The following is a 12,383-nucleotide window of genomic DNA, read 5'->3' as shown; positions in this document are numbered from 1 at the left end:
TGACCCTCCGACAGTGCAGCACTCCTTCAGCACTGACCCTCCGACAGTGCAGCACTCCTTCAGCACTGACCCTCCGACAGTGCAGCACTCCTTCAGCACTGACCCTCCGACAGTGCAGCACTCCCACAGTCCTGACCCTCCGGCAGTGCGATGCTCTCTCAGTACTGACCCTCAGACAGTGCCGCATTGCCTCAGTACTGAGCCTCTGATAGTACAGCACTCCTCCAGCACTGACCCTCCGATCGTGCAGCACTCCCACAGTCCTGACCCTCCGACAGTGCAGCGCTCTCTCAGTATTGCATTGATATGTCAGTCTAAATTGCAGGCTCAAGCAAAGCAATTTTGGTATCTAGGTAGTGAATGTTCTATTGCTGGTTGTAAATTTTGGAGATGGCCAAAGGAACAAATAGCTTTTGTGGTCTGGAGCTCTCAATACAAAGATTCACTTGAAGAATCAAGTGGCCTTTATGAGCCCTTAGTTTTGACATAACTTTTCAATGATGGAAGCAGAAACCAGGTCTCAGAACTAGCTCTGAATATAACTCAACTTCCTTTCCTAGTGTTGTCTGTGGAACACAAAGCAAGATTTTAAAAAACAATAAAATAACAAAAATCTGCAACATTTTGTAGTACTTTCCTGCTCATTTTTAAAAAGCAGATTGTTTTTCAGCTGGGACCCTAGGCAGCAGTTATAGCAAGTTGTGAAAAGCTGTCAGGTAGAAGGCGAGCTAGCTGAGGGCTGAGAGGGGAATAAGACATTAGTCCACTCGCTTGTTCAGTCCCAGGGTTTCGTCAGCTCTGAAAGCACAGTTTGGGGGATGTGCAACCAATTGAGAAGTGGCTTGAATGTCTGTGACGTGATTGTGTAAGCCACTCAGCCCGGCACTTAAAACACAGAAACGTGACAATGCGCAGGATAAATAGTAACTGTGCTTGAGCGGCAAAGATCAAAGCGCTTATATAAACCTCTCATAAAAGAGATAAAAGGGAGAGCATTCACCATCAGCAATCCAAAGCATATTATACAAACAGGAATTCATTTTTAAAGTTTGCCTGGGTTTTTTTTAAACAGTATTTCATTTCTCGGCAGAAGGGCTGGGGAGTCATGAGGAAAATCCTCAAGAGACTGAGGCATCATAAACACAAGACGACAGTTGCATGTGGTTGGTCAGATGTGAAGTTATACTTGAAATCAAAAGCTGTAAATATGGTATATAAACAACATTTTTTTTTGCAGATTTTCAACAGCAAAACCGAGTTTTTGAATGCTTTCAAATGGAAGCTGAAGTAAATTAGATAAAGCTATGCTGAAAGACTGAAACGAAGTAGATGGAATGGGAGGAAACCCGTGGAATACAAATACTAACAGAGGCTAGCGGGGTTAAATATTCTGTTTAGGTGCTGTTTATTCTATGCTTTTAGCAGACTTTGTTATTAAGGGGCAGTCATACAGCTACTTTTCTCTAGATCAATCAATCAATAAAACTTCCTCTTCCCCCCCCCCAGCTCCGCCAACAACCCTGTGCTTTAACAACCCACATTCCTTCACTTAGACCAACACTGTGGAAGCCGTCAATATGATAATCAAAGGTTAGCCCGGCGGTACACAACAGTTTGGTTAGAATTTCAACATTTGGTTCAAGGAGATCAAGAAAAGTAAGACACTACCAATTGAAATTTCTATACTCAGTGCAGTAAACCATGGCTGTTACTGCAGATGCAGTGGCCAAATCAAGGTCCCTCAGCTTGTTATTTACTACAGACGTACCATGCAAAATAAACTGCATTCTAAAATCATCCAAACAAAAATCACAGCTTTTATAAATGAGATTTGTCTCAATCATCCTGAATACAAAGGAGAATACTGCAGCTTTAAAAGTAATGAGTCTAATTCAAAATAACCAGATGATATCTAAAGAAAAATATCGTGACTGCATGGGGGCAGAAGACATGGCTGAGGTACTAAATAAATACTTTGCATCTGTCTTTACAAAGGAAGACGATGTTGTCAAAGTCATAGGTAGCTGACACACCGGATGGGCTAAAATTTGATAAGGAGGAGGTATAAGAAAGGCCGTCTGTACTTAAAGTTGATCAGCCATCAGGATCGATGAGATGCATCCAAGGATATCGAGGGAAGTGAGAATGGAAATTGCAGGGATGCTATGTCCTTAGATATAGGGGTGGTGTCAGGGCACTGGAGAATTGAATTCAAACTGAATTGTTCAAAAAGAATTTTTACAAATATATTTTTTCATGGGATAAGGGCATTGCTGGCAAGGCCAGCATCATTGCCCATTCCTAATTTCCCTTGAATTAAGTAGTCTGTTAGGCCATTAGGATAAATCCAGCAACCATAAACCAGTCAGTTTAAGCTGGGTGGTGGAAAGGTTCTTAGAAATGATAATTTGGGATAAAATTAACAGTTACTTTGAGAAATGTGGAATAATTAAGGAAAGCCAACATGAATTGCTTCATGGAAATTATATTTAACTAACTTGATTGAGTTTTTTTAATGAAGTAACAGAAGGTTGATGAAAGTAATTTTTTAATTCTTTTATGAGATGTGGACACCGCTGACTAGACCAGCATTTATTGCCAAGCCCTAATTGTCCTTGAGAAGGTGGTGGTGAGCAGCCTTCTTGAACTACTGAAGTCCGCATGATGTAGGTACACCCACAGTGCTGTTAGGGAGGGAGGTCCAGAATTTTGACCCAGCGACAATGAAGGAACGGCGATATATTTCCAAGTCAGGATGCTGAGTGGCCTGGAGGGGAACTTCCAGGTGCTGGTGTTCCCATCTATCTGCTGCCCTTGTCCTTCTAGATGGTAGTGGTCGTGGGTTTGAAAGGTGCTGTCTAAGGAGCCTTGGTGAGTTGCTGAAATGCATCTTGTAGATGGTACTTGTACACGCGACTTCCATCATACACACTGTGCATCGGTGGTGGAGGGAGTAGAAGTCGGAGGTGGTGGATGTGGTGCCAATCAAGCAGGCTGCTTTGGCTTGGATGGTGTTGAGCTTCTTGAGTGTTGTTGGAGCTGCCCTCATCCAGACAAGTGAAGAGTATTCCATCACACTCCTGACCTGTGCCTTGTAGATGATGGATAGCATTTGGGGTGTCAGGAGGTGAGTTACTCTGTGCAGAATTCCCAGCCTCTGACCTGCTCTTGTAGCCACAGTATTTATACAGCTGGTCCAGTTTAGTCTCTGGTCAATGGTAACCCCCAGGGTGTTGAGGTGAGGTGAGAGTGACTGCCATTGACATCAAGGAAGCATTTAACTGAGTGTGGCATCAAGGAGCCCTACCTCCTTGAGGGGAATTCAGTGATGGTAATGCCATTGAATGTCAAGGGCCGATGGTTGGATTCTATCTTTTTTGGAGATGGCCACTGCCTGGCACTTGTGGTGAGAATGTTATTTGCCACTTGTCAGCCCAAGCCTGAATGTTGTTCTAGGTCTTGCTGCATATGGGCATGGGCTGCTTCACTATCTGAGTCGCCATGAATGGTGCTGAACATTGTGCAATTATCAATGATGGGACTTGGTCGTTCAGGGCACATTTCAAAATTTGCAGATGACACAAAATTTACAAGTATTGTGAGCTGTGAGGAGGATAGTGATAGACTTCAAGAGGATATAGGCAGGCTGGTGGAATGGACAGACACGTGGCAGGTGAAATTTAACGCAGAGAAGTCTGAAGGGATTCATTGTGGTTGGAAGAATGAGAACAGGGAGTGGCAATATATATACAGGATCTAAAGGGGGTGCAGAAGCAGAGGGATCTCGGGGTATATGTGCACAGGTCTTTGAAGGTGGCAGCGCAGTTTGAGAAAGCGGTTAATCGGGTGTACAGGATCCTGGGCTTTATAAATAGAGGGACAGAGTATAAGAGCCAGGAAGTTATGGTGAACCTTTGCAAAACATCGGTTTGGCCTCAAATGGAAACTTGTGTCCAGTTCTGGACATCTCACTTTAGTAAGTAAAGCATGGCCTTGTAGAGGGCGTAGAAAAGATTGATAAGAATGGTTCGAGGGACTTCAGTTGAGAGGATAGATTGGAGAAGCTGGTACACTCTCTTTAGAGAAGGTTGAGGGGAGATTTGATAGAGGTAAGAAGGATTGGGACAGAGTAGATAGGGAGAAACTGTTCCCAATAGTGAAAGGATTGAGAACAAGAGGGCACAGATTCAAGGTGAATGAAAACCTTTTTATGCAGTGAATGGTTAGGATCTGGAATGCACTGCATAAGAGGGTGGTGGCTTTCAAAAGGGCATTTGATCATTATCTAAAGAGTAAGAATTTGTAGGGTTACAGGGAAAAGACAGGGGAATGGGACTACTGAGTTGCTCTTGCCTCCCTCTGTGCTGTAACCATTCTATGATCCTTCCAAATTGGATGCATCGGGGTGGGGGTGGGGGGGCGGAGGTGGTGGCATAGTGGTATTGTCACTGGACTAGTATTCCAGAGACTCAGGGTAATGCTCTGGGGACCCAGATTCAAATCCCACCGTGCAGATGATGAAATTTGAATTCAGTAAAAATCTGGAGTTAAAAGACCACAAAACCATTGCCCATGGCTGTAAAAACCCATCTGGTTCACTAATGCCCTTTAGGGAAGGAAATCTGCCGCCCTTACCTGGTCTAGCCCACAGCAATGTAGCTGGCTCTTAAATGCCCTCTAAACAAGGGCAATTAGGGATAGGCAATAAATGCTGACCTAGACTGTGACTCCCACGTCCCCCACATCTCATGAACAAATAGAAAAAGCAAAGCGTTTTTGAAGCCATCTGCAATTCAGAAACATTCAAGAGATGGAGAATACTGCACAACAGTAGCAAAGAAACAAACACTTGGACCATTTTGATGAAATCATCAGAACTTTGTTGACCATTCCTGTGGTTTAAGATTACATTCAGCACCATTAGTGGAATTTATATGAGAGTCCATGTGATAACAGGTGGTGTGTCAGCTTTTCCCTGTTAGAGTGAGAGCCAATAAACACTAGTCAATATCACAGCAGCTGGTGGTTTCAGAAAATGGTCTGAGAAGATTGGGTCTGATTCATACTCTTGAGATTAAGGTAACGGACCAATCATTACTGACTTGCACAGTCTGTTGTGGTACTTAAACAAAAACAGAAAATGGTGGAAAAATTCAGCAGGTCTGACAGCATCTGTGGAGAGAGAAACAGAGTTAATATTTCGAGTCCGCATGACTCTTCTTCAGAGTGAACGAGAAGTAAAATTGTGATGAAATTTATACTGTTTAAGGGCGGCGGGGGATGGGGGGGTGCGTGGAGCAGGTGAAGCTGGATAGAAGGCCAGCGATAGGTAGGGGCAAAGGAGAGGTTGACAAAGATGTCATGAACAAAAGGATAAAGAGGTGTTAATGGTCGTGGTGCTGGCTAAAGGAGGTGCTGATGGTGGCATTAAGGTAAGAAAGCAGAATGTGATAGTAGCAGGACAAGGGTAAGCTTATCCCCTTTCTTCAATACTCATTTTTATTTTTTTAAACTTTTATTTTTTATCCACTTATTTTTATATTTATTTTCATTTTTATTTATAATTTTATCCCCACCTTTTATCCTATTTTCGATCTTTTTCCCACCACTATCCCCTCCCCCAGCCCCACAAGGGCCATCTGTCACTTGTCATGTTGTTCTTTCCAGAGTGCTCATGACATCTTTGTTAATCTTTGCCCCCATCTTCTATCCAGCTTCATCTGCTCCATCCCCCTTAAACAGTATAAATTTCATCATACTTTTACTTCTCTTTAGCTCTGAAGAAGTCATACGGACTCGAAACATTAACTCTGTTTCTCTCTCCCCGGATGCTGTTAGGCCGGCTGGGTTTTTCCCAAAATTTTCTGTTTTTGTTTCAGATTTCCAGCATCCGCAGTATTTTGCTTTTATGTGTTGCAGTACTGGTTGGGGAAACAATTTTGGAGATTCATGTCCTTCTTAAACTTCCAGAGAAGCTGACTGCATTCAGCACCCATTTTCACAGATGTGAAACAGGTTCATATATTTACCATGGCCCAATCAGAGGACACCAATGCGTGAGTGAGGAATAGCAAAATGCAAGTCCTTAACTGCGGCCTGTTCAACCCAAACAACCAGATCAATCATTTACAATCAGTTATTCCGATTTAAATAGTCACCCTAGCTTTAAGAGATTACTGTTTACCATCCTTTATCACTGTAGCTTGATGTAAAGGCACACACTCGAATTATAGGATGGCCATCTGCTGAAGAGCAATACAATACTCTGAAGTTAAATCTATGACAACTGCCATGTCAACATGTGTGCAATCCAGGAACAGCCCACTTACTTTTGTCAGGAGAGTTTAGCAGTGTTGTTGAGGATGAAGACAGACGCTTGCTCATCTCTGGCTGTGTCTGTTTCATGAGGTTGGCAGTGGATGTAGAACGTTTGTCTACAGCTGCAGGGAGAAAATAAGACTCAGCTCATCGAGACGAGTTCAGATACAACGTCAGTAACTGTTTTAAAGACCCATTTTCACCATGCATATTTTAGATATATTTTATCCTGAAAACATACACTGGAGAGGAAATTTACATCAATTCAACAGAGTTGTATTAGGAACTGAATACATGAATGCTCTTGGCTTGGGTCTGCAGTTTCAGAGTTTGAAAATCTTCAAATCAGATGCCAGAATTCAATGGAAAATAAGACTTTCAACTTAAATTTAAAAAACTGTTACAATTTGCTTACAATGGTGACTGTTAATATTCCCAGTCATAATCTGTTTATCAGGTCATTTTGCTTATTTCAAAGCTCTAATGGGCTGCTGAATGTTGTGCACAGGATGTATTGGGCAATGGAACAGGTGTAGTGCCCTGTGCCAGTGGTAGGTATACCCAGCTTACAAGCCCGTTCCAGTTCTACAGTGAAGCCTTCATGAAGTCCAACCCAACTCCAAAAAGCCAATTTCCATTGCCCACACCAGTTTTGACTGGTTCAAACTGTCTTGCACTTCTCATGATCAGGATCAAGAATGCCCAAACTCATTTCACAAAGGAGACTAACTGAGGGAAAGCACTGTATTAGAGTTTGGCTTGCATTCAAAATGGGGCCTGAGCTGGAAGTGCCCCAACAAGCTACACTCCTCAAGCCATTGTAACATCGCTGTATTTAATTCTTTAAAGTATCATAACAGGGAGTTAAATATAATCATTTATTGTGACTGGGAGCTCCACAGTCCCAGGCGCCTCTCTGACGAACATTTAGTGTAATAAACATCATAATAAACTAAAACACATTCCGGTCATGGAAACAGAAAGATACGATTTATGCAACTCCAAAGACTAGGGGTTAAGTTCAATTTCTAAATGCTCATCAATGCAGCTTGACCTACAGCTAAGGTAAAAAATCTCCGAATCATGAAGCAGCACCTGTCTGAATTATCACATCGGACAGGTGTTAGTATAACTAATGGTTTCAGGATAAAATACCATTTTATAATTCCTGCTTTTACAAACCAGGTGCATGCATCCATACCCAATATTTGCAGGGAAACAAAGCGAGAATTACATGCTGGTCGTGCCCGAGATTAGTTTCCTTTTTATATCCAGCTTAAAAAAAAAGTTAGTTTGCAACATTAACTAATCCATTAAAGTTGAATATTAATCTTCAGCAAGCAGGTATCATAGTTCCAAACCAGAACCATCTTCAGTGGAAGCCTGAGAGTCTGAGGAAGGAGGGGGGCAGTCAGACAAATTTAAAGGTGGAGTTAAGGAATGTTCAGGAACACCTAAACAAGAGAGAAATTATAATTTAACAAAAACAATGCAAATTAATAGATAAATATCAGTGACAGTAAACACAAGGTGATTAATAACAGCAGGAACTGAGCAATGGGAACTATCAAAGGTAAATGCTTATTAAGAGGAGGGTCGAAACAAAACGAGATAATGGTCCTGTTTGGCTCATGCTTCATGTCCCACTCCCCATTCACCCACAATCCTACCTCATTCCACTTCTGTAACATTGCTTACACCCAAGCCTCAGCTCCACTGGATGCATACACACATATTCAGCACCTCCCTACCCCCAGCCTTACTAATACAAACTCTGCAACCTCCACTGTATGCATGATAGAAAGCTACAATTAGTGAGAGCTGTTCAGTTTCCATCTTATACTGGGAACTCCATGCCAGCTGAAGCAGGCAGCATCACAAACATGCCCCAAGCAGCTCAGAATCCTTTACAGGCTCTTCAAGCTGGAGTCCAAAGATAGTTGTTTGTTTGTGTTACAATTATAAGGTTTAAAAGATACTTATGTTTTGGGGCTGTGCCTTTAGCTTAAGGTAAAATGGAAGGGGTCATGCGACCTGTTCTGAAGTCTGCCTGACAGTAAACTTGGATGGTTTCATTATTCGAGATCCAAGGAAGGGTACAATTGGTTTTACTGGGAAGAAGGCGCAAGGTATTTACGTTTGCAGACAATGGCAGCAGCCTGTTTGTTAGCAGTGGAGACAGAGTCTCCAAAGTCTCAGAACAAATTTGAGAATGTTGGGTTGCAAACAGTTGTATCTTAAACCGTCCGTTTACTTCCAAAATGAAAGAAAGGTGGGCTCTCAAGGATAATTAGCATTTCTATCTAGATATAAGGCCCATGTGATTCATGTTGCCATGGTGAAAGATGCAGAGAAAGCCATTGTAAAGGTAAGGTTACAGGCTTTCCTAGAATATCACTGAGTATCACTGACGATGTTTTTGAGTTTGCCTGGATCCTGGAGAGTGAACAGCTAAAGGCAAAAAAAAGTGTCAATGGTCTGCTGCGTAGGGATGTGGGTGGAAGCTCGTACTCGGATTGAAAAGGCCAAATTTGTGGGGAGTTAAAACGAGGCTGGAGGACTCACCTGGCCTGGGCTAGAGGGAGACACTCTGTGTAAAGAAAACCTCACTGTGGAAGACAGTTCTAAGATTGCAGGTTACCAGGTTGAATAAAGAATAGTACAGGAATAAACCTTCAGGTGCTAAGAATCACTTTGGATTGATTCTTGAAAAATTGAACGTCTTCTTAAAGGAGAGTGTAAAATATACCTGTAAAGTGTGTTTTATCAGTTAGGCCAAGGATAAGAAGGGGGTATTCCATTCTGTGGTTTAAAGTATAAGTTGTGTAGTCCTGACCTTCTTGTGGATGAATCTCTGTCTTAGTTGCCTTTACCCTTTCTCCTAGATGTAGCTCGACAGGCTACAGCTGACACAAGGCCATGGTATCTCTGGAATGCTGAGCTAATGTAAACTATGGGATGTCTATGATTCAATGGCCTGAGGCTCAGGATACAGTGACCGGAATATTGTAATGCCTAGTTAGGGAAGGTTGAGAGTCGGCTACCCTGTTTCTGAACTCCGGATTTGTTACACGAGATTCTCTGCAGCCATCTCATCGCCCATGTGTTATCTTTGAGTATAATTTCCTCTAATAAATTCATAAGTGAAAGATTGTGTGTCTAGAACTCATTCCTAGGATAGGGAAGGTTCTGAGTTGTCTCTTAAGTATTTGCAACACCGTAAGCTCATTTGCCCTGTCTGCACCTCCACACCACCTCCCCCACTACCCCCAGTCTCTCCTCAATGCACTGAATTCCAAACACTTGTCCAGGTTTACAATCCCCCCACCCCATTCCCTGCACCCTATTGCTCTAACCTGCTTCAGCTCCATGTCCCAGCTCATGACCTCTACTCTTCAAACAGTGATGCATCTGCCCCTCCCTCACTCTGCTTCAGTATTGCTGGAAGAGCCTTCTACCCTCTCAAGCCTACTCTCCCCTAAACCACTGATTAGTTATTGATCATTAACATCTGTAAAAAGACTCCTCACAACACATGTTGTCTACTTGCACTACATTCCCCACGCTCCCTGCTGAGTGACAGATCCTCCTCTGAGCACAGTGATAAAAGTCTTATACAAACGAACATTGATGAATAAAACATCTTTCTGAATACATCTTAAAAATACCGCCTGGTTGGCATTACAATTGGCAACTGATTCCCGGAAGTAATTTTTTATTTATCTAAGCAGTGTGCCAGCACAAAGCAAGGGTGCAAGGCTGCAAGATGGAAAGGAGAACAGGGGAGCCCACAGTGGAGCAGAGTGTTTAAAATCCAATTGTTCCACATTCCTGCAACATTGTACTTAATGATTCAACAAGCTTTGATCTTGGGACCATCCAAATCACATTGCCCAATCAGGGTGAACAACATTTACTTGCTTTGTGTTATAATGTCTACTAACTATTCAACTCCATTTAAAAAAATATATTGATGGAGCCAATAATTTTTCTTTCTACTGGGAGCAACTTGCAGAGACCATTAAGAAACATCACATCAAGGAGTCTTATAATCATTTAAGCAACACCACTTTAGGAACCATGTGCAGGAGTGGAGGCCCCATCATAGGATCATTTGATAAAACATTCCAGCACTCGGGATGGGCTATGTCAGAGTAAACAGTAAGCAGAGGTGGTGGACCTCCTAGGGCTGGAACTGATGAAGTCAGATGACCGTTGGGTGTAAGCTACAAGATACAGATGGGAACAACTTGCCAAACAGATTGGGGAAAGACCATAAGATGATTTGAAAAGAAGAACGATGATCCTGGAGTCAATCTGGTAGGGAACAGGACTGGAGCTGTGGAATTATGAATTGACTTGTGTCTGGAAAGGTATGAATCTGGTAAACAGCAGCAGAGGGGAGAAGTTGGAAGAAAGTAAGCCTTAGAAAACTAAGTAAAAGAGAACACTGAGGTTTCACATCATTAGGCTCCTTCTGAGTGACAAGCCAGGAAAGGAAATGGAGTCAATATCATAATTACATTGGTGCTGTTGACCAGAAAAGCATCCATTTTGCTATGGGAAGATAATACTCATTCAGGACCCATTACAGAGGCAACTGAATACTACAATAGCCCAGGACCATATGGTGGCTTCAGAAGGGTGGAGTTATATCATTGGGAAACGTATGGATCCCACAAATGTGGTTGTTCTTGAAGGGCAGTTTGATAAATCATAGGAACAGGGCAAAGGATGGAGTCACAGAGAAGGCAACATAGAAACAGGATCATTTGCATCAGCAAGTGTTTTGATTGCACAAAAAATCTGAATTGTTTGTACAACTGGCACCCAGTCAGGGAGGAACTGGTGCAATTCTCTTCATAAATGGGAGGGTAAGCCTCACCTCTGGTCTTCATAAGGTGATAAAACTTCAGAATATATTGTTCATTCTCAATAGCTTAAATTGTTGTGAAGGTTTTCCCTTTCCTTAACTTGAAGTTCTCCTTTTACTGGGAACTCATCATTTATCTTCCTCCCACTGGGAAGGAAAAGATTTTCCTGTAACTGATGGGATATTTGAGGGATGATTCAACTTGGATAAACCAGCTTCCAGTTCTTACTTTATCGAGATTTATTTTACCGTGGCCAAGAATGGATAAAACCTGTCAATACGGGGAGGCAGTGGCGCAGCGGCATTGTCACTGGATTGGTAATCCACAGACCCAGGGTAACGCTATGGTGGCCTGGGTTCGAATCCCACCACGGCAGATTTCAATTCAATAAAAAAACCTGGAATTAAAAGTCTAATGGGCTCCATGAAACCATTGACAATTGTTGTAAAAACCCATCTGGTTCACTAATGTCCTTTAGGGAAGGAAATCTGTTGTCTTTACCTGGTCTGGCCTACATATGACCCCAGATCCACAGCAATTGCCCTCTAAACTAGGGCAATCAGCGATGGGCAATAAATGATGGCCTAGCCAGCAATGCCCACATCCCAAGAATGAAGAAAGAATTGAAGACGAGCATAAGAGTGATGAAAACCTCGTGACTCAAATTCACATGTTTTCGATTAGAAATCAACTGTCACCCATAACTATGAAGTTATTGGTACACTAGCGAGTATCTGCAAGTGGTACTTACCATTTGAGCTTTCCTTTTCAGTTGTTAAAGCTCCTCCCCAGGACCATCTTTTTTGCCTTTGCTCCAAGCGCTGGCTCCGTTCTAAGGTGCGTCGCATCACAGCTTCATAGTGCTCCTACCTCAGTTTCAAAAATAGGGAAACAGAATTAAAGGTGCACTGGTTGAGAAGGGAAACTTTTTTTCTCCCAATTCTCTGAAGTTATTTTGATAGCAATTCACTCGCATCCAGAACTGCATGGAAGTCATAGGGGTTGTCAGGTTTACACTTGCCTAGGAGCACTGTGCATCACAAGCATCTTTGCATTTCTTGACTTTCCAGTACGTTGTTTCTGTTGCTGTATATTAATTTTAAAAAAGCATTTCTATAACATTAGGATTTCTACCTTTTGTCCTTTGGATCATAGGACAGGGAGACTCTAAAGGATGTTGCTTTTGTAAGA

At 42.4% G+C, this 12,383-nt stretch overlaps 1 protein-coding gene across 10 annotated transcripts in view; it reads right to left on the bottom strand.

The window, feature by feature from the left end:
• The window catches only part of map7d3 (MAP7 domain containing 3), a 132,652-nt gene that overhangs the window by 55,437 nt on the left and 64,832 nt on the right, over nucleotides 1-12,383 (bottom strand). For 7 of the 10 annotated variants that reach the window (XM_078547716.1, XM_078547718.1, XM_078547719.1 and 4 more), the window contains exons 5-7: nucleotides 11,944-12,058; nucleotides 7,680-7,772; nucleotides 6,330-6,440 (exon numbers count right to left, since the gene is read on the bottom strand). In XM_078547716.1, coding sequence (XP_078403842.1) covers nucleotides 6,330-6,440; nucleotides 7,680-7,772; nucleotides 11,944-12,058 — 319 coding nt within the window. The remainder of the gene's footprint in view (nucleotides 1-6,329; nucleotides 6,441-7,679; nucleotides 7,773-11,943; nucleotides 12,059-12,383) is intronic. The other 3 variants (XM_078547722.1, XM_078547726.1, XM_078547725.1) reach the window with 1 other exon arrangement.

Source organism: Cetorhinus maximus, chromosome 8 (genome assembly GCF_964194155.1).
Source record: "Cetorhinus maximus chromosome 8, sCetMax3.hap1.1, whole genome shotgun sequence".
NCBI lineage: Eukaryota > Metazoa > Chordata > Chondrichthyes > Lamniformes > Cetorhinidae > Cetorhinus > Cetorhinus maximus.
This window is presented reverse-complemented; position numbering and strand designations above follow the sequence as displayed.